The sequence below is a fragment of the Cibotium barometz genome, chromosome 35 (assembly GCF_041138505.1).
Source record: "Cibotium barometz isolate CiBa-2024 chromosome 35, ASM4113850v1, whole genome shotgun sequence".
Lineage (NCBI taxonomy): Eukaryota > Viridiplantae > Streptophyta > Polypodiopsida > Cyatheales > Cibotiaceae > Cibotium > Cibotium barometz.
This window is the reverse complement of record NC_141080.1, coordinates 8991392-9014305: the sequence shown is the minus strand read 5'-3', so window position 1 is coordinate 9014305 and position 22914 is coordinate 8991392. Positions and strand designations below refer to the sequence as shown.

The 22914-nt window shown below is 43.8% G+C and overlaps 1 protein-coding gene across 2 annotated transcripts in view; it reads right to left on the bottom strand.

Annotated features, from left to right (window-relative positions):
• Window positions 1–1933: 1933 nt before the first annotated feature.
• Window positions 1934–22914, bottom strand: part of LOC147618117 (serine/threonine protein phosphatase 2A 55 kDa regulatory subunit B beta isoform-like) — a 40265-nt gene continuing 19284 nt past the window's right edge. The window contains exons 2-14 of one of the 2 annotated variants that reach the window (XM_086775359.1): window positions 15463–15566; window positions 15111–15206; window positions 14276–14395; window positions 12826–13044; window positions 11639–11730; window positions 6566–6684; window positions 5902–6025; window positions 5587–5710; window positions 4565–4633; window positions 4293–4384; window positions 3440–3517; window positions 3265–3332; window positions 1934–3152 (exon numbers count right to left, since the gene is read on the bottom strand). In XM_086775359.1, coding sequence (XP_086631485.1) covers window positions 3016–3152; window positions 3265–3332; window positions 3440–3517; window positions 4293–4384; window positions 4565–4633; window positions 5587–5710; window positions 5902–6025; window positions 6566–6684; window positions 11639–11730; window positions 12826–13044; window positions 14276–14395; window positions 15111–15206; window positions 15463–15566 — 1442 coding nt within the window. In that variant the 3' untranslated portion in view covers window positions 1934–3015. Of the gene's footprint in view, window positions 3153–3264; window positions 3333–3439; window positions 3518–4292; window positions 4385–4564; window positions 4634–5586; window positions 5711–5901; window positions 6026–6565; window positions 6685–11638; window positions 11731–12822; window positions 13045–14275; window positions 14396–15110; window positions 15207–15462; window positions 15567–22914 lie in introns of both variants that reach the window. The other variant, XM_086775358.1, reaches the window with a different exon arrangement.

Genomic DNA, 22914 nt, shown 5'->3' with positions numbered 1-22914 from the left:
ATATACATGCACCACACATCCAGCTCTCACAGTGAGAGGAACAGAGTCCTTCGATGACAGGATTTATGGCAACGATACACTCAAGAGACTTGGATTACACCCAGTCAGCCTCTACCGCCGAAGATGCTATACTACAGAGATCAGTTTATGCGTATCTCAGCGGATGGATTCATACAGAGACCTGGATACATGGATGTGTACATGCCTCACAATGCCCGAGTGGTGATTGGCCAGCTCAGAGTGTCATCACACCAGCTTGAGATTGAGGCAGGTAGGGCAGCACGGATCCCCATAGCAAAGAGGATATGCAGACTATGCCAAGAGGAGGTTTACAGAGAAACATTATATATGCAGATGCAGAGCATACAGTGTCATTAGAGAAAGATACACCACCATCTTCAATGGACATCCCTCACTCCATAGATCATGGAGTCCGCAAACCAATGCAGATTTGGCTAGTTCTTGCTAGAGACAGCACGCAAAGAGACACTACTGCGGACTCATACCACAGGGAGAGGTGGGCGACAACTCCAGCTCACTGATTTCTTCCAGAGATCTATCCTAGTGCCTACCCTGACACACAGGAGAGGGTTACACTTCAAGGCATTGCGGACCTCCGAGCTAGACGGAGACCGAGATCACCAGGCTACCAGACTCCCAGACTACATCAGAGGGAGATCACAGAGATACGGGCTCGACATCAGCACCATATCCAAAAGCGGCTAGCTCACTTACACACTCACACCCGAAGATCATGCTCCAAGGTATTTTTGCCTCGCCATCGTCTATGTATCACATATTCCATTCTGGTACTGGTTGGAGCTACACAGATCTACATTGCATTCTTGTATACCCTACGCATATAGGTTGCATACTGAGCCTCTAGAAGTAGTGCTCCATCCATCACACCCCCCCGCTAGCTCAGTACTTTCATAGTTTATTTCATGTTCATTTTGTCCTTTTTTTTTTCTGGACATCCAGAAGACATTGACAGTTGTACGTTGATTTGTCTCATAGGTCGAGTTTGGCCTCTAGTAGACGTTAATACAGCTTTCTTTCTTTCTTTCTTTCTCTCTTTGGGTATGGATGAGAGGTTTCATAACCATGAAATCCACAAATAGGACTTTTCCTTCTCTAGATTGTCACAAGTTATATGCTATGGGGGTATGGATGAGAGGTTTCATAACCATGAAATCCACAAACAGGACTTTCCCTTCGCTAGATTGTGTCACAAGTTATATGCTATGTTAAGTATCTATCATTTCTCACAACTATGATGTCATAGGCCTCGTCACGTATTACGTATCATTAATATTGTACAAAACACGCCTTGTGTGAAAAATGTATAAGCTCAATAGATTTATGTAATGTGACTCATGCCTCATGTCATGTATATGATTATTTATCATGTAAGCCATGTATATCAAGGAATTGAGCACGCCATACGAAAGCCATTAAAGGGAAAGGAACATGCTCCTTTCTTATAATCTTGGTGGTGCTCTCCACTGATACAAAAGAAAGGCTGGAATCACCCAAGGGGTGGAAATGATACTAGGGAGATGCTCCTTAATGATAATACATTAAAACAACGAAGGACGTTGGAACGTGCAAAGGGTCTCTCCAGTGACACACGAAGGCAAGACTTCAATTCAAAAACCAAAAGCCATCATGCCATCATAAAAGTAAAATTCCATAGCAAGCATTGCTACTTTCTGATCAATCCAAAAGATGATGAACTCAAATCCTCAGATTACCAAATAAATCATGTTTGATTCAAAATTGGTGAAACTTTTCAAGTTTGTCATACTCATAGATAGTGCATCACAAGAACTAGGAGTCACTAGGCACCCAATGAAATTTCAATAGGAATGAACATGTGTTAAATCTTGTGTGTGTGTGAGAGAGAGAGGGAGAGAGAGGGAATAACGTCATAAAATGCAAGCTGGGGATTACCATTCTCAAGGGTTTAAATACAGTGGCGTGGGATGTTTAAAAAAGGGACAAGGTTTAAACATAGCAAACCCTTCCACGCCTCCTAATGCAAATCAACATTCAGTGACATGCTAGGCTTTCGAAAATTATGTTGAGCATGTGCAATATGGGAATTTGGAAGGCCCCCTAGGAGGGTGGACCTTGACAAGGCTCACATTGGCTCTCATGGGCGATCAAGCCTTCCTAGATAGGTAAATTCATGTATCATCAGCAGTAGAGAAATCATAAGCTTTCCGCTACATTAAAAAAGATCCAAGCTTTCTCCTCCCATGTCTTCATCACAGCACCTTCACTTGTAGATATTCAGCCGTGGGAGATGGCTTGAGGTGCCATTCCAACTTGTAGGATGGCAGATAAACAAATAAATACTTAACTGGTACTAATACATATTAAACAAAGTACTACTATCAGAAATAAATAAAAGGTCATAAAGGTAATAAAGGTGGGAAGAAGCATATGAAGCATGGTAGCGGAGGCATGGAACAAAGTTTTTACCCTGCTGTAATATCCATGAGAGTGACTACCTGTCTCTATGTGACTAGGGTAGTGACCAGGGTATCATCTCTATGCATGTAACAAAAAGCTTCGAGTTTGGCTGCAAACCAGTATCATTTACACCACAGGAAGTCAGGGGTGCAGAGCAGAGCCCATGCTCCCGCTTCTTGCACAAGCCCTTGAATAGAGAGACCACAGAGAGTGCCATGCCAACTCACAAACCTCTTCACTTATATCCAATCGAATGGAGTTGCACCAACTATGGAATACAGAAGCAACATATCTGCCTGCACCCAAGCTCCAAAATGGGCCCCAACAAGGCCACACTTTCTGAATCTATAAGGATTGCTCTCCAAAGAGCCTTAAATCAGACCTACCTTGGATCGGAAGTTGGCGGCAGCTTCCTGAGTTTTGGAAGCTGCTCCTTAAGACTTCCAAACGGTTGTGCTTGCTCCCAGAATAATACCCACAATGGTGGACATAAATGATAGCAGTTTGGATTTGATACCGAGTTTGATGCAGCAATGTCTATGCGTAGTACATGTATAAACTATTTGAGGCAGCACAGGCTATCAAGTTCACGGAAGGATGCCATGCCAGGTGTCGGAGCTTCGATTTAAAATCTTGAGCTCCTCCATTGAGTTCAACCCCTGTGTTCTCACTTCCTGCATAATCATGTCATAAAATTTGAAAGTAAGGGATAAGGCCTCTAAACAATGTATTTAACACTAAGCATGTAATAAATTTCAAAAGCAAAGCATCGGAGCATCCATAGACCTCTTTTGCTGCGGCGTGCAAAGCTCGTTAGACTTCTTATAGGCTTTGTTGGAGTCTGGGTGAGCCGCCTTTTCACATCAAAGCCCACACATGAAAACAAAAGAGCATATGTTAGCATTCAGTAAGGCTTTGTAGCATAGCGAAAGAAGCCAATGCTGACAAATGCACACTTTACTTGGTTGGGTGCTTGCTCGCTTCCAGAGTAGTAGCCTCCTCACTACCAGTGACAGCCCCGAATACACGAAATACGTTGCTGCAATCAACAAAACAAATACACTAAGAGATGTTACTTCTATCTCACCAAAGCAAGTGAAGCTAGATTGTTCACAAACTTATATTTGCTTGGCAGGATCATAATTTGTGAACCTAAAATAGGCAGGCCTCTTTTGTCTCAGAGCCACTCTCTAAAAGTTTGAGCCTGAGCATGAACATAAGCAGCTTCTCTCTCATAATAATTCTGATAGCATCTCTCAGATGGTTATCTTGTCCCTTCACATGATCACTATTGTGTATGTGGCTAGTTTCAATTTCTTTTTCCATGATCATGGAACTATTGTAATGCATTTCAATCTCATCGACCCTTCAAGTTTTTCGTAGACATTTAACATAGCTTTTACTCTTTCTTTCTCGTAATCTTTGTGACAGCATCTCTATAAAAAAAAGTGTGCGCGTGCAGCGCGTGCAGGTGTACATGCGCACCTCCAAGAGTTGTGCATGGGTGCGTGCACCGTGTGTGTGCATATGACACAGACTAATATAAGAGTGAGCATCAGCATGAGCAGATTTGCCTTGTGGTCATTGTGATGGTGCGCACGTGTGTGTGCAGACCAATATAAGAGAGACCATGGTGTATGCCCATGTGTTCCAGCCAAAAGCCACTTCCCTGCTGCCAATAGATTGAAGTGCACACATTTTCGCTAGTGTGATTGTGCATACGCATTCTTGACACACAGTAGCCATGAAATTATTGATGGGATTGGGCTTCAAGCTTCCCATAAAACACAAGAGGAACACAAGAAGATGAGTACCTGTAAGAGCCTGTTGCTACTCGGAGGCCATCTCCACTCAGGCAGCAATCAAATTTGTCAAATATTGAGTCATTTTCATAGAGATCACATAGCTGGAGAAGAAAACCAACAGTCATTTTCAGATTAAAGGCACCAATAATATTTTACATGAACATCTACAACTTAAGGAAAGCACTCCCCCGTACCCGAAAGATTTAGATTCCTATACCATAGACTCTAGTGACCAAAGGGGCATCCTACATACCATGTCATATGTAAAATATAAAGAATACCTTTGGCCGAAGATACTCATGTACTTTGAAAGTTGCTATTGGTGAGGACTCCATGTTCACGTCCCAAAGCTGCAATGATTAAGGTCTCAAAATGTAGAATTTTTACTTCTGAATAACCACATCATATCATAGCATATACTTGAACAGAAGTAACTCTAGTTCACAAAACCACCCTACCTTTTTATTCAGATGACATGACCAGAAAAGCACCAACAGTCTAGCCCAGAAAAACATTATTTGACAGTAGCTACTAAGATTTGTGCAAAATGACTGCAGAGAATTCTTCTAAAAAACACTCACCGGCATGGCCATATCCAATGCAAACTAAATCCTTCTGCTTTCATCTCCACCATCATGTTATGTACCCCCAAAGGTCATAATGTTCCATGATGTTCCATATTCACACCATGTCAGGTATAATAAGACTTACACAAAAGTCTGAAAATCATTCTTTTGGCTTGGGACATCATCCGCTATATTAGAGAGTTCATGCATTGCCAATGGCTGAAGTTAAACCAAAAGAGGATGCCCGGAGAGTTAGAACCATGGATATATCTCATAGCAAGTGGGAGTCTATTTTCATGGACTTCCTTACTAAATTGTCCACTTCTAAGACGGACATAGCACTCTAGAGGTTACTAGAGTCTTGTGAAGGAGATTTTTAGGCTTGATGGGATGCCCGAGAGCATCCTATCTGACAGGCAAGCAGATAGATAGATAACTAACTAGTGCACCATTTAGAGCACATGGAACAGGCAACCAAGGGACCACAAAGGTGAGGCTAGTTTGGCTGCCAGCTCAGAGCCAGACCAGCGGACTAGACCAAGAAGAAAGTGCCCTATAAAGAAACCCACTCTCAAACAACCAGTTAGCTCTCAGCTCTTAAACAGTATCGGGCAGTTAGCTATTTGGCCTGTTTTGGCAATGAGCACTTGGGTGCAACCCTTGATATCCTATGCATGGAGCATAATGACACTTGTACTGAATGTGTTTAAATTCCACAATTTTTTGTATACACATACCTTAAGGTTCATGTAGTCCCTACTTAAAATGTAGCGACCACCTCTCGCAAACTTGATATCTGAAATAGATGCAATAATCTCTGTGAAGAAAGAGCGTGATCCGGAAGCTTCCACCTCTTCAAATCTGAATTATCATGTAATCACAGGTAGCAGGGGTTAAGAAGGAAATGTGAATCTTGGGTTGCGATCAATCAATAAGATGAACAATAACCCTTTTGACAGGCACGCATACACCCACACACGTAAGCACGCACCTGCACATCCCCGAGAGAGAGAGAGAGAGAGAGAGAGAGAGAGAAGCACTCAGTTTCTTACAGTTTTACATGCTTATCACAAAGTGCCGCCTGTCGCATGTCTACAAGGCGAATAGTACCCTTCGAGCTGCTATATGCTAAAGTATTGCAGTGGGTAGGGTGAAACTCTGCAGATGTTATCACCTCTGCAAGCACATGAACCTCAAGTCAAATGTCTTATCACATCAAAGACGGACCATTTTAGCATCCATCACACCAATATGTTAAAACAAATCATATTGATTATGGTTAGAGCCTTTAGGCACAGTACATACTGTTTGTGTTTAGTATAAGTACCAGAGGACTGATAAGGATAAGGTACGTTAATTACATTGTTTGTCCACAGCATTAACTCCCCCTCACTTATGCCTTTTTTTATTAAAAGTGTCAAGCGACATTACCTAAGTCATATCCAACCAGACACATAGCAACATGCATAACATCACAAAATATGGCACATTGCATCATTACCACTTTCCATGCATGATTAACGATTAGTGATGCTGTGTGTCACACAATAATTTTTTTTTTTATGGAGTTGAGCTTTGCGTGCAGAACACGCCCCGCCTCAGCCCAGCTTTCAGAGCCCTCCATGAGGCCATATAGGCTCTATAAACCCTTTAAATCATAAACTCAATAGCCAGATTTATGAAAAGCTGAAACCTGGTGTACAGCAACAGACCAACCTGTTAGGTCTTCCATGTTTGTAGGTTTTATGTCTATAATGTTGAAACTCTGATCACTGACTTCCAGATTCCACAAGTTTATCCGCAAATCATCAGCAGAAATGTAAGTCTCTCCGTCACTGCCACCACAGATTTGACAACTTTTTAACCAGCAGCTCAAAAATGATATTTTCAATTAGTATTTAAACAACCCTTCCTTTAAATAAAACCTCCAAGACATAATACACAACCTTATCAACAAAAAATACTGCAAAACACCAGACAATGAAATGCGCACTTGCGCTTGTAGAATCACCAAGACAAAGACTGAATTCCTCTTAAGCACTTATAAGGCCCTTCTGCGTCTATTACCAAGTCAAAGAAAGCACTTGACTAGCAGAATTGGGTGTACATGATCACATCCTACCATAGGCCAGACACAAAGTACTCATTCCGGTTGAAATTAAGTCCACCTTCGGTGATCCAGTAAAAAATCGACCTTATGTAGCACCACGGTCCACCATAGGTAATTGCTAAAATGTGTCATCATCGGATTATCATACCTGTGGTGCAAACCCAAAGATGCATGCCGAGGCAGCTTACCTACTGTGTAGAGCTTAGTGGAGCCCCAAAGGAGTGTGATCTCTAGCACATGCTACCAATGGCTAGTGAGGTCGGTGAAAAAAATTGCTCTTTTGATGATGAAAGTGGTAACTTGGGTGCAAGGGCTCTTTGAATTTTTGGGTGTACATGATCACATCCTACTCTCTCTCTCTCTCTATCTCTCTTGAGCAGGGATATGCAGCCTTGAGCTTACTTGAGCGGCAGTGCTTCCAAGCACATTTCCAAGAGCCCAGGACGCAGGGCTGGCTTTTGACACCCTCGTCACACCAGCCTTGATGTATGGAGCAGCCTTCTGGGAGCCAGATTAATCCGCTGAGGATTGGCAGCGAGTTGAGAGGCCCCAGGTCATGATGTTCTCCCGTATGATCCGCAGCAAACCATCCGTCCCACACCAGATTATCCAGCAGAGTTTGCTGCAGCCCCGATGGTAGTGGATGCACTCTTCAAGACAGTCACATACCTCCATCGCATCAGTCACATGGATCCCCACAAGTACCCGAGGCTTGCCCTGGAATCCTCCAGACAGCTAGCATTTGAGGGGCACTCTGGAGTAATGCACTAGTTTCCACTTGGTTCTCCGTATATGGGCTCTGCATGGACCGCCTACCCCCCCTTCAGTACAGTTTGGAATCCCCTTTTCTCCGGCTATATCACGAGGATACCAACCGGGTTATCCGGTTGGATCTTCTCAGCCTCTACACACATTGCACATGGATCACACCTCTGGAGCTCCCCACGAAGATGCACTACTTCCTCACACTCACTGAGGATGGATTCATCCAGCAGCCGGGCTACTTGAGTGTTCACATGTCCCATGCCATGCGGATTGCGATTGGCCAAATACGAGTTTCATCCCACCGCCTCTCAGAGTGGAGACAAGTAGCTGAGCGCATCTTCAGAGCCGGGAAGCTCATACGGAGACCCAAAGAGGAGAGGATCTACCGACTATGCCACACAAAGGTTGAGACGGAGGAGCATTACATATGCCGCTGCCCAGTATACTATGAGATCCGCGGGAGGTTTCACTGTCTATTTCGTGAGGGATTCGGTCCACTCTCCAGGATCATTGACTTCCAGGACCAGCGTTGCCTGGGCCTGTTCTTGCTTGAGCTCCGCAGACACAGGGCACCTTCTTGAGAGAGCCTCGGCCCCAACCACCCCGCCCCCTCCCTCACCAGCCAACCATCACCAGTTTCTTCCGGACCCAGGAGGTGGAGGACACCGACATAGTGGATCAGACAACTCATAGAAGAGCTTCAAGAAGAGGCGCGTCAAGGCCCACTTCTATACGAGCAAAGATGGACACAGCTCAAGGAGACATGGCAGCATCAACAAAGACCAAGAAGGAATCACCTAGGGTTGTGAAGCAGCCCATGACCGAGAGCGTTTATCCAACGAAAAGAGAGCTTCTAAGACAAGAGTTCTCGGGAGACGTGATCACAGAAAGAGGTGTTTCCGAAGAGGTGCCATTACCCGGGATGCACATGCCAGAACCAGAACCAAAGCCAAAGCTAGAGCCAGAAGCCAAACCAGAACCAGAACCACAGATCGCGCAAGTGGATCTTTCCAAATCCTATTTGGAGGAGGATGAGGTCAACCCGATAGTTCCCAAGGAGGTGGATCTCTCCAAATCCTATTTGGAGGGGGATGAGGTCATCTTGACAATTTCAAAGGAGTTTTCAGAAGATCCAAAGACCAAGCCAGAGAACTTAAAGACTAAGTCAGAGAGCTTTGGGGATTGAGCCGATGGATATGAAGTGCAATCTTCAATTGGACCAAAACGGAATCGGAGCAAAGGTGTATGGATTACCCCAGTGCTCCAAGCTTAGCAAAAGGGGATGTCATGTGCATCCGTTCATCCCAATGCTCATAGACATGTATATTCTCATTAGCAAATATATGGGCAGATTTAGAGCAGATTTTACAGCCCTACAAGCTCCCGGAAGTGCCCAAGACATAGCCCAATGGTTGGGACACCTTTTGGGCATAGTTTGGACACAAAATATGACTGTTTGGACAATGTTTTGTGGGAAAAATAGGCAAAACCGACTTGATTACGAATTCATTCCTTTTTCCTATAAATAGGATCATTAGGCATTCATTAGAATCATCATTCAAAGATCAAGAGGATCCATTTGTCAAAGTCTGCAAGACAGCAAGGACACAGTGGTAGTGGTGGATCAACAGGAGCTTCTCTTGTTCGATTGCAAGTAGAGGGTTGCAAGGATCTTTGGTATGCATCATGAAGCTGTGAATCAGCAAGATCATTGTATATATAGCATGTTTTGGCAATATACAGTAGATTAGGTCTATCTCTCCTTCTCTTTTGTGTCTTTGCTAAACAGAGGATTAGCGTTATCTTTTTTGCTTAGTGTTAATCATGAACACGCTTCCGCAACACATGTTACATTCACACTTAATTATCATGGGAGATTGTGACACATTTCAAGTAATCCGGAACGTGTGCTGGTCCACTCAACGTCCGTGGTGAACCTGTAAAACCACTCGATCCCTAAGATGTTGTATGCACCTATAAGGGAAGCAACCATGAAATCGTGCACAAATTCTATGCCCTTGATGACTAATTTAGCACAAACTTGATGCTCGTTGTCATGCCCGTGCTACATCCCTTCACTTTCTTACCACCGAGGTCAACGAGAAACGGGCTCGTCGAGTGGCCTGTTCCATGACCACATCTGCTGTACTGCCGCTGTCAAACAGGAAAACAACTCTCTCGCCACATATGTAGCCAAATGTCTTGAGTAATTCATTTCACTTATACTCATGGTCATGGTTGCCCTTCTTCTAATCTTCGAGCTCCCAATTGACAATAGCGCCAACCACAGGAGTGGAAGCTGGACTAGCAACAATAATTGGAATTTGCATGGGCCCAATGAGTCCACCAAGAGATGGCTTCCCCTACGATGTAGCAACTAGCTAACACCAGCTTCTCTATATCCATCTTCCCACCAGCAGCAAAATAGACTTCAAACTAATGAATCCAAGAATACAAAGTTGTGGGGATCAAGTTTACCACTATACTTACTAAAATTCACCCTTTCATGAAGGTGAGTTGAAGGTGGGTACTGCCCTTGCGTCGAGAGCTACAAGGTTACCCTCATGTCGACGTTGTTCGTCTTGTGCGGCAACGCGGACTGCCGCCTGTGTTCGAAGCTCTACCTCCCATACCTACAAATCATGTAATGCACGGAATTGTTGTGTTAACTCCTCAATGGAGATAGCCGTGGGAAGGGATCTCGGTGATGGGGAGATGGGTGTCGAGGATTCTTGAAGAGGGATCCGTTTCTCCTAGGCCTGTATAGAAGTCGTACACGCCCGCATCTATTCCCCTTGTTGCACTATGATGTGCATAAATTCTTGGAACATGGCGTTTGTACCACCACCTGTCACCTGCTTGTATTTGTGAGAAATCCCCATTCCAAAACCCTAATCAGCTTACAAGGAATTTTGTATCAAGAATTTTGAAGTTAATAAACCTTAGACATGTTGTCTGACCTAGCATGGCAGACTTCATGATTGGACATGTGTTCTTTTCCAAGGAACCATGATTAGACATGCTTCTATTCCGAAATGGGAGAGCATAATATTGCATGCATGAATGGACATGCTTCCATCCCGAAGTGGGGAAGTATGATTGGACATGCTTCATAAGCATGATGGACTATGCACTCTTACCATTATGGGAGAGCGTATAGATGGATACAAGTGTATGGAACGGATGGTACTCACCTTAGGCACATGCACAATAAGCTGTTTGAAGATCTTGCATTGGATGCTAATTTTGAGAATGCTTGAACATTTAGGCATTCATCTTAAAGCATCGAACTTGTGCATAATACTGGTTGCTGATCTAATGACTTGTATTTTGCAGGAGGTTAAGTATATTTCTTACTTAAACTACTTTCAATTTTGATAGTTTTACAAGATATGTACCTTTCAAGTTGGAGGTCAATTTTGAGGCCTTTCCCTTCATCTTTTGGGAAAACAAAGGTATCCATGTACTATGTACCCCATTTTGACTAGTAGCATTAGCTTCCCACTCTCCCTAGTTGCTGCTTCCGGATGCCCCCTACTGATGTATTGTGGGGCTAGATACTTACCTTCAGTTCTTTCTTTTCTTTTCCAGACAGTGTATCAGATGTCACATGGTTGTAACTTTGGTCTCATAAGTCACTTTGGCCTTTTGAAGTCGTTAATATAACATTTCATTTCTCCCTAGTTGCTACTTCCGGATGCTCCCTACTGATGTATTGTAGGGCTAGATACTTACCTTCAGTTCTTTCTTTTCTTTCCAAACAGTGTATCAGATGTCACATGGTTGTAACTTTGGTCTCGTAGGTCACTTTGGCCTTTTGAAGACGTTAATATAACATTTCACTTCATTTCTCTCTCTCTCTCTCTCTCTCTCTCTCTCTCTCTCCAACAAAGGCAAGCGAAGTCATGTTTCACCTGTTTGTTGAAATAGAGTTTATATGATAATCATGAGCATGCGCATAAGCTCTTCTGCATCTCGCCACGTGTGTTGTTTCACTGCTACAAACCTGCGGTTATAATTGATCACACATATAATTGCACATGTCCTTAACAAAAAAGGGTTTCAAGGGGAATAAACATAATGACTCTCATAATCCCATTACCACCCTCCACTTATGGCCTTTCTTTCTATGTGCACGCACACACACAAAGCTTGTAAGACATGGTCACCCACATGATCACCCTTACCACATGCTTGTTTACCCCCCCCCCCCCCCCCCCCCCCCCCCAAACACACACACACACACACACACACACACACAAAAAAAAAACTTGTTAAGACATGGTCACCCTTGCCACATGCTTGTTTACTGCCATGCATGCATACAGCACATAAAAGCAACAAGCAAGTGGATAAAATCTCCAGAACCTAAAAGCGGCTAATTCACTGAATTAAGATTCAGTGAATTTCCCTAGCATTAAAGGGAGATCAACGGGTGCCTTCCTGTACGTAGGGATGTATGCATATGTATGTATGTATGAATGGATGAATAGATGAATGTATGCAGGGATGTATGTATACATGCATAGATGTGTGTGTAAGATTGATTGTATATATGTATGTGCACATGCATGTATGTGTGTGTATGATTGATTGTATATATGGATGACATTGGATGTACACATGCATGTATGTCTTACCATGCATGAGGCAGAAACTATTAAATGAAAAATCTTAAGAGGAGGTACAACTACCATGGGCAAGCGATGGGGATCAGTCTTACCACATGCACATGATCACCCTCACCACATGCCTGTTTACTTTCATGCATGCATACAGCACATAAAAACAACAAGCAAGTGGATGAAATTTGCAGAACCTAAAAGCAGCTAATTCACTGAATTATGATTCTGTGAAGTTGGCAACTTTAAAGGGAGATCGATGGGTGACTTCCTGTATGTCTGTATCATGCATATGTATGTATGTATGAATGGATGGATGAATGGATGGATCGATGCATGCATGGATGTATGTATGTATGTATACATGCATAGAGGTGCGTATATGGTTGTATGTATATAAGTATGTACACATGCATTTATGTCTACCATGCACCAGACAGAAGCTATAAAACCAGATATCTTAGAGAGGCTACAACTACCGTGGGAAACCGAAGGGACTGTATTCCATTTGGGGAAGCACTATCCCCATTGCTCATAGCAGCATCACCATGCCACTTAGCAGAACCACCATTCAGGGCCCAAGGGGTGTGACCATTTAGACTCAAAACAGACTCTCCTCCAGTCTGGCTACAATTTCCCAGTCCAACAACTGGATGCAAATTCACTTCTGATACTTTTTTAATCTTTTTTTCCAGGACCTGTCAAATCAAACCAAAAAAAAATCCCTTTCAACCAAAACTTGTATACACATACATTTAAAAACAAGTTCAGATTCAAGCTTCGGAAGACGTGCATAAGTGCATGTTTGTCATGTATAGATTAAAGCATACCCCAAGGAAAACTAACATAAATTTAACAAGCACAAAAATGCAACCTTCACTCCATGAATGTTCTTATCGACATATTTATACGAAACACAAACAGAAAGAGAAACAGAAACAAAGCTTTTCAAGGGGATCAAACAAGGAGCTCAAACACCACCAAGGGTGATGAGAGAAGGAGCGCGTGCAAGTGTGTGAGCGTACATGTGTGCTTGCCTGCCATGCCCGGCCGGGGAGGGGGGGGGGGGGGGGGGGGGCAGTAAGGGGAATTGGGTGTGTACATGCAGCAAAGGGAAAGGGAGGAAGGAGTTGGGGAGAACAAAAAAACAAATTATTGCATCTAACAGGGGAAACCTAAAGTGTGGCTGGGGAAAGTTGAAACAGGTAAACCATGGTAATGATATAAAAGACCACTGAAACTCGCATTTCCACCCATTCCCATAATTATTCTTATGAATTCATGTGTACGATTTACAGAGCCACATGTTATGATGTCTCAACTTGCATAATCAACACCCAAGGATAGGTCCAAATTTGTGTATCGAGACATACCTACCCTAGCATTCACCTACCCTCAGAAGCAACCTCTTGCAATTTGTAGCACAAAAACAACACACAACTTCCTGGCCTCATTATGCATTCTCACATGCATTCTCACAAGCATGTGTCCTCCCAAAAACACATCATTTTATCATATGCTTGTAGTACTATAGAAGCTCGCAAATGCATTATCAACAAGCTGCTCTTGAAGACTTAGCATGAACTTAAGTTGGCTGACACATCCTGCTTACCATGCATATCTCTCCATATAATCCATGCATTTGTATAGATTGAATCCATCAAAGCCCCAAAATAAAAGCATGCCACCATTTCTAACTGAGCATAGTAGTCTCAAAGCTGTAACCATTTCTTCCAACTACCATATTGTCAAAGGTGTCACACTCAACTTTGTATTTATGTTCATACAGAAATCAGCAACCTGAGTTTCTATCACTTCTTCAAAGACACCCAGAACAGGACTAAAACTAAAGCCTCAAAATACTTTCACTAAAAAAATGATAACCATAGCTGAAGGACAGCATCGTCAACATAAAAATTCTCTCTCCACCTTCCACAACTTGATAGTCTTGTCATTTGTTGAAAGTAGGAATAAGGCACCGTTAGCCGTGTGGCTCCACCTGATCTTGTTTATTTTCTCCTCAATCTCTAAACTTTTGAGATAGTCAAACTGCAAGCCAGGAAATCAACCAAAAGAAAAGTTACTCCTAGGAACATAAAAACCAGCTACTCGTGAGCCTCACCTATGCACATGGCAATTTCCTGTTTTCAAAAAGTGATTTTACCATCAATTTATATCTCAATACGCCTGCCCTCGATTTTGAAAGATGCTAAATTAAATGTATGATATAATTGAATAATAATGAACAACGAAACAAGAAATATTATTAATAATTTTTTTTTTTAACGACTCATGTGCTGGCCAGCTCCAGCACGAGTGGTAACACCCTTTCAAACCCTAGCATATAAGAAATGAAGATTCATGAACAAATGCAAGTTTTTTCATTATTAAGTAATTATATACATTGACTTAACATTGGCATGTCCATCAAAAAATAAGATATAAAATAACTAATTAGCTATTTTATAACAGAATATATTAGTAAATAATTTGACTAAGTTTTTAATGTGGATTTTCCATTTTATTTGTGCACGCTTGTGCGTGCATGCATGGGTGCGTGCGCGCGCGCGTGTGTGTGTGTGTGTGTGAGAGAGAGAGAGAGAGAGAGAGAGAGAACAAGAAAACGTCAATCTAGATTTTATAGACTTTTTGCTGAGCAAATATGGCATACCGCTAAGACCTACCACTTTACAAAGGTAGGCCAAAAATAGTTTGAAACTCCAAAATCAGTACTCCAAACTCCAAAAAATTCAAAAAAACTAACCTCAGGCTCATGGCTTTGGAACTCAGTCTTATAATGATACTCCGGATGCTTTGTACTCAAAATGTCTGCTCTCTCAAGATCTTTCCGTCTGTGAAACTACAAACCATTAAAAGCAAAACCACTGCAGCCATTCAGCATTGAATGATAGAGCTCAAAAAAGGCTCAAAACAATAGCTTATAAGGTCATATTTCTATTTGTGAACATGCATGCACTCATGTGAACATGCATACATGTGGACATGAATATTTTTTCCTATGCATTTGGACTTCTAAGAATGTGCATCACATTCTTAAACACAGACCACTAAATCCAAAAGCATATAAAATTCTTCAACAGCATTGCGTGACTCACATCTTTCACATCTGTTCTCTCGAAAAGCACAACGCGACCCCCTCGATCTCCTGTTGCTAAATGCTCACCTGTTTTGTCGAACTCGATAGCAGATATGATATCAACTAGCCAGAAGAATACAACGAGTCAAAAGTTATCAATGTTTTGAAGCACCAAAAACTACACTTTTTTCACGTCAATGCTCTATGCACTACTATAACTATGTTAAGTCATAACATGGTTGGCATGTATTATGAAGCTCGAGTTATACCTTTGGTGGTGGGGGGGGGGGGGGGGGGGGGGGGTGGTAGGGGTGGTGGAGATAAGAGAGAGAGAGCTGAGTTTCAGTATATTCATATAGTACAAAAAGGTGTACAAGTCTTGGTCAGCCCTTGGCTGCCATCAAAAGGTGGTAAACACCTACTCTAAGCCTAGGTCTAGTGACTTAGCCCATGGAGGACTTAATGAACAATAACATTGAGCAATTGTGCCCTTTTATAGGTCAAGAATCCCCTTCTGGAGTGGCTGACCTGTTGTCGGCCAGGTCCTGGACAAAATATCATATCAATGCTGCAATCAACAAAGTCATATCCCCTTCATGAGCTGGCCGACAGCCTCTTTTGTCCTCCACAAGGCACTCCTGCCCATACTAGCAGCACAAGCTCCTATACTGGTCCAAAACCTTGTCTTTATTATGTTGCCCTTCTAAGAAAAGTCTTGGGAATGAGGATGCACATGTCTTGCACATGACATCCCCCTCTGCTAAACTTGATGACGAGATTCCAACTTCTGTTCTTGGATGACTGTCATCATCCCATGGTCTATTCCTAGAGTCCCAGCCTGTCATCCTTGCCTTCCTGGCAACCTTTTCACTGAAAACCCTGTCCGGTCTCCACATCCAACTCCAAATCCAATGAATATCTATTTATCCAACTCCAAATCCAATGAATATCTATTTATCGGTTCCATCTTGTCCCCTATCCCTTCATGCCTTGTCCCTGAACACTTTCTCTAGTCTTCTTTTCCTGAGTATTGAGTTTGGTACTCTCACTCCACCCCTTGGAGGATCCTCCTCCCTTGGAACCGTTGCCTAAAAGCCCTTCTTGGTATGCCCCAAGTGTCACCCGACTCACAGGACTGCCATTCCCCTTGGGTCTTGTGGAACACCACCAACCAACCTCCTCGGAATTGCTTCCATGTCTTGTGTTACTCTCCTTGGACTGTGCATCTTCATCTGGGACTAAATTAGTGTTTAGCCTTGCTGAGCCTGATGCTCTGATACCCATGTCACATGCGAAAGCTTTGGGAGTCTTCTTTCAACCCTAAACACCATCTTGGAACAACCTAATGCAAAATGCAAGCAAAAGAGATGGAGAGAAGAGAGAGAGAGAGAGAGAGAGAGAGAGTTGAGTTTCAGTATATTCATGTAGTACAAAAAGGTGTACCAAGTCTTGGTCAACCCTTGGCTGCCATCAAAACATGGTAAACACCTACTTAAGCTTAGGTCTGGTGACTTAGCCCATGGAGGAGTGAACGAACAAACATTGAGCAAGTGTGCCCTTTTATAGGTCAAGAATCCCCTTGTGGACTGGCCGACCTGCTATCGGCCAGGTCCTAGACAAAATATCATATCAGTGCTGCAGTCAACAAAGTCATATCCCCTTCATGAGCTAGCCGACAACGTCCTGTGTCCTCCACAAGGCACTCCTACCCATATACTAGCAACACAAGCTCCTATATTGGTCCAAAACCTTGTCAGGATTGTGACTTAATCTCTCTTCATTACCCTTTATTACTCTTAATCGTTGAAGGGTCACAACTTGTCACATGGGTCATCACCAAAGGACACATCTCTTCAAAGGGACACATCTATTGATCAAAGGGCATATCTCTACGTCCAAAGGACATAATTATTCATTGAAGAGTCACACCCTTTCATTAAGGATGTGCCTCTTCATTTGTACCTCTTCAAGCCCTATTTAACAAGGCCTTGTGTCTCAACGCAAAACACAGCTTTCCACTCTTTGCCTCATGTTTACTCAAGTATTTAAGCATTAAGATATTTTAATCATGTTTAATTAAGCTAAAAGCTTAACAGTGGTATTAGAGCAAACAAACTCCAACCTGTAGGATGCCCACAATCTAACCCTAACCCTAAAAATTAGAAACCCTAAATCAGCAAATTAACCTTAGAATTAGATATAGCAAGAGCTGTATGGAAGAGCAAGAGAGAATGTCCCGTTCAATTTTGGCCCCTTTGCCTAATTTTGCCTGATTTATGAAATCCCCCAATTGTCTACAACACCAAAAAAAAAAAAACAATGGCTAGTTGTAGCCTCACCAAGGTACTCATAGCATAATATTGGGTCTTCTCTTGCATCTTTTCAAGCGCCGGTTGGTGATGGCAGCTCTTCTAGGCTAAATCGCCATTTTTCAGTAGTTGCCTCCTTTCGAAGTGAAGCACCACGATTATTATTGAAATTAACAAACAATATTTGGGAGTCTTTTTTTTTTAAGACTTTAAAGGCTTTATAAGCCTTATACTTAAAAGCCTTCCAAGCCACGTAAGGCAGCCCACGGCCATGCCCAACTAGAGACTCACATTTTTTTTTTAAATTAAAAAAAAGATGGGCGCCCAACGCCAATCATCCGGTTAACAGCTAGCCTCTCAACAAAACAAAAGAAGAAGAAAAAAACGGGCCAGCATTTGCGCAAGCAACCCCCCCTTTCTACGTTTTTTTTCTCTGTCTTTCTTGAACATTAAAGTGCCACATTGTCTTGGCTGTTGTTTGTGTTGTATTTTGCATTTTTGTTTAAATGATGAAAACAGCACGGTATATGGGCTGATCACACATGAGATGTGTGTGTGTGAAGAAGCCCAGCTGAATGCAAGTACTAAAGGAGTCAGGCACCATACAAAAGTTGCAAATAATGGAGACTTGCAATGCCGAAAGGTTGGAACAACGCCATGAACACATGCAGGCTAGGAACCATGTGCAACGCCATGAACACATGCCGGCTAGGAATGTGCAGAAGGGGGAGAACTTGTCGCCAAAGAAACCACAGAGATATGTGCAGAGGGATTGGCCGTTTTTTTTTTCTCTTTACTTCTTTCTCTCTCTGGACTAGCCGCAGAAAGTCGCCTGGAAGAAGGCAACGAGGAGAGGAACCAACTGGTGAAATCGCCACGAGGAGAGGGGCTGGCTGAAATCCGTCGAATAGGGTGGGGGAAGGGGGGGGGTGGGGGAAGGGGGAAGGGGGAAGGGGGAAGGGGGCCTGTTTGCGCACAATTCATCATCATACGGGACTACACACTTCACATGTGCAAATCGGGATTTATGGTTTACATAGAAATAAAAACCCCCTCTGCTCCCTCTTCAACGGCAACAACCAGTCCCAATGCTCTTGGTTCCAGTTGAACTTCCTCCTTATACAAGATGGCATATAACAACCTCGCCAGCTTGTAACCTACCTTCTCCAATTCGCATAATGTATCTGCTCCCCCTACTTGTTGATGGTTCTCACTAGGGACCAAAGGCGTCAACAACCACAACCCCCAAAGCCTCCATTTGCAGAGTCTTCATCTCAACGTACTACTATGGAGGACGAAACCCACCAGCCTAGCAATCCAGCTCCAACAGATTGGCAACAGGCTTTGCAGCAGATGCAGCAACAGTCTCAACAACAACTTCAAGAGTCCATGGCCACATTGGCTTCTCAGATCCAACAGTTGCAGACGGATTGCCATTTTCGTACTAGTTCTGTACCAGCAATCGACATCACAACATCAATACTAGACAATGAAGACAACATTTCCCTTGAGGTGGAAGGTGATGATCTTAAGACTCTTTATCGTCTTCTGCAAGCTAGTAAAACAAAGAAATTGAAAGTTAAACCCCCTGAGTCCTATGGAGGACAACGCAATAAGCATACACTTGAACAATGGCTTTACAAACTTCGCCTGTATTTTGACTCGATGGTCCTTACTGATGCCAAGAAGATTACATTTGCCGCATCCTTACTTAAGGATACTGCCTTACTTTGGCGGCAATGGCGACAACATGTAGGAAAAACGATTACGATGTGGGAAAAATCTGAGTGGGTCATTCGTAAGCAGTTCATTCTTGCCAATGTAGATTTTCAAGCCCGAACCTGTTTACGCCACATAGACCAAACTGGTTCTTTGGCTTCTTATATCTCGTAGTGCACTAATTTGATACTCGAGATTGATTCTTTGTCCCCAACGGACGAGCTTCATGCCTTCATTTAAGGTTTAAATTCCATACTTCGTTCCACATACTTGTAAGCCAAGCGGGACGTGTCATGACAGACTCAACCATGTATCCAGGAGATAGAGATAGAGAGAGGGAGAGGGAGAGGGAGAGGGAGAGAGAGAGAGAGAGAGAGAGAGAGAGAGAGAGAGAAGGGAATAGGGATCTTGCACAGTACGACACACTGCGCGGAGAACAAGCCCCAACCCCTTTTAGGAATTTATTCAAGAACAATCCACGAGCATGCTGGCCAGGATCAATACAATCAATGCATACAAAAGAAACAGATATGCCAATGAACTTATGAAGGATATCCAAGTCGAGGTCGATGTCAAGGCACGAGATCTCTAATGCCGAGCTCACCACGGGGATGACCCACAAGAATCTCTCACTAGGCTAGTACCAGATCCAAAATCCAAGTCCAAGTCCAAGTCCAAATCCAAATCCAAGCTGTAGGAAAATCCTCAAGAAACTCCTCACGAAAGCAAACACCAAAGTGGCAGATATGAGGGCTTGATTGTAAATCCCCCTGCTAAGGATTTTGAAAAAATACGCTATCAGTGCTGGCGGATATATGAGTCTAATTGCCAATTTCCCCTGCTCAAGATCTGGAGGAAATGCTGGCAGCGCTCGTGGCTATGGGCGGCGCTACGCAGGCGGTGGCAGGCGAGCTGAGCGGGGCGGCGACGGCCGGGCTAAGCTGGGTGGTTGAAGCTGGAGGTGAGGTAGATGATGAAGATGATGATCTCCACAACTTTATGCACTTGATGCCAAGAGAGTTTCTTTTTATACTTGGGGAGAGCCCTTGCTTTTTGCCAAAAAGCTCTAACCAAGCTTTGCTTTTGTCTTTTTGTTTTGATATTTTAATAATTAAAAAATATTACTCATCTTTTGCCAAAGTTCTTGATTTATTGCCTTTTAGCTTCAGGGCCTTACTTTTTGGCCCTGGAGCTGCTTTTAACTTTTTGATCCGGCTCAGTCTCCTCTTTCCAATGATGCACTCGGCTTGCGGTCAACCCAATTTGACTTTTTTGCTTTTTCTTGCTTTTAACTAAGACTAACCTGTTCATGTGTCCGCGCATGTGTTCCATCATGTGAAATAGAGCTAGGAGGGCCAAATAGTTACATTCCCTCCCTCTTACATTACAGTTGTCCTCAACTGTAATACATATGCTTCATAGAAGTTACACAAAGACAATGAAGGGCATGGCATCTCAACTGCGGACTGCAAGTATTCCAAGTTGTTAGAAGTCATCTCCTGTCTAGATTTATACACCAGGGCCTTTGTTGTGGGTGTGCCCGCCCTTATGAGGTGTTTTATCATTTTTCCCCACTCTCCGCATTTTTCCCTTATTTTTCCCATTTTTTTTGTGGCTTGGGAGGCAGCCCTGTAGTGGCAGGAGGACCTTGAGCCTGGCCGACTGCATCTGTGAGATAGCCAACTGCACCTTATGAGTCGTGGGACTCTTCTACTGGTGGCCGACCCATCTTGATGCTGGCCGACTGTGTTTATCCAGTCGTGAGGCTTCGTGTGTCCAGTCGGCTGCCTGCATGCTGCTGGCCGACTGCTGATGTGGGGGCATATAAAGAGGCCCCCAGCCCCCATACCACATTTGTATCATACCCGGGATTTTCTTGTGTATATCAGAGCAGAGTTACACGCCTACATCTCTCTCTCTCTTGTGCTGTTTTTTCTGCATGCATTTTTTGCTCGTGTTCCCAGATCTGGTCATCATCTCCGCTGCGTATTCTGACGTGGTATCAGAGCCCTAGGCTCTAGATAGTTCTTGGGATTTGTGTGAGCAAGAGGGGGACTGTTTTGTGGCTGATTGGTGGACTGTTTTGGACTGTTCGGGAAGAGGAGAAGCAAGAGGAAGGCGGGCTGATTTGCTGGACAGCCACTTGCAGGTTTTAGTTCTTCTTTGTTCCCACCCACCCACCCTTTTCAGAGTACATCCCCGCAATGGCAGATCTGTATGAGATGGCCGAGAGACATGTGAAGATCCCGACACTCCCCACGTTCCCAGTGGACCGTCAGTTGGACGGGAGCAACTACGGCATATGGAAGGTTATGATGGAATCTGTTCTGGAGTCTTACGACCTCGCTGATTTCGTCATTGTTGGGGTTCCACGGCCGGAAGTTGAGAAAGGGGAGTTACCGTCAACCCGAAAGGACCGGGAGGCTCAGACACACATGTGGGATCGTGTCAACGCCAGGGTCCGTTCGTTTATCTTTCTCAATTGCACACCACAGGTAATCAACCATGTAAAGCATATGACGCTGGCCCGAGGTATATGGCAGCATTTGGCCTCACTTTACAACAGGGTATCGCCCATGAAGAGGATTTCCTTTGAAGTACAGATGCGGGTTATGAACCCTGCAAAGTTGTCGACGATGCGGGAGCATATTAACAAGCTGCAGGCTCTTCAGCAGGAAGTTCTTCAGGCTGGGAAGGAGATATCATCCGAGGACATGGCCATAACGTTGCCCTCTTCGTACTCAACATTTTACTCGTTGTTGATTACCAGTGGCAGGCTCAGCACCATCGCGTGGGAGGAGCTTGTGCCCATGGTCCTGGACTAGGAGGAATGATTCACGAACCCTCCTCAGGGTGGAGGTTCGGAGGCCTTAACTGGCCAACGATTGAAAGGCCGTAACACGGGCAAAGGGAAGGCTTCGTCGGAGAAGTCTTCTGAGAAGAAGTCCGTTTCTGACCGCGAGAAACTAAAGGCAGAGAGGACCTGTAATGATTGTGGCGAGAAAGGCCACTACTGGAGGCAGTGTCCCAAGCGGAAGACCGAGAAGGATGAAGATTCCTCAGCAGCAATCATGAAGACTCCGGCTTTTGTGCACCTGGAGGTGATGGACACTGATGTTTCATTTTCTTCAGGCAGGGAGGAGATTGGAGGACTCTCCGCAACGGATACTCGGGAGTGGATTCTCGATAGTGGTGCTTCCAGGCACATGACTCCTTCCCGTTCCGGTTTATAGGATCTCTGCAGGCTTTCTGGTCATATTCTTACTGGTGATACATCCACTATCCCAGTTCACAGTGAGGACAGGATGGAGATAGTTCCCGATGGCAGAGGGGGGAAGCATTCCTCCCAGGTGTTGTATGTTCCGGCACTTGGTTTTCATCTGTTGTCAGTGCATCAGGTTTGCAAGACTGGCGTACGGGTGGAGTTTGATGAGCATTTTGTT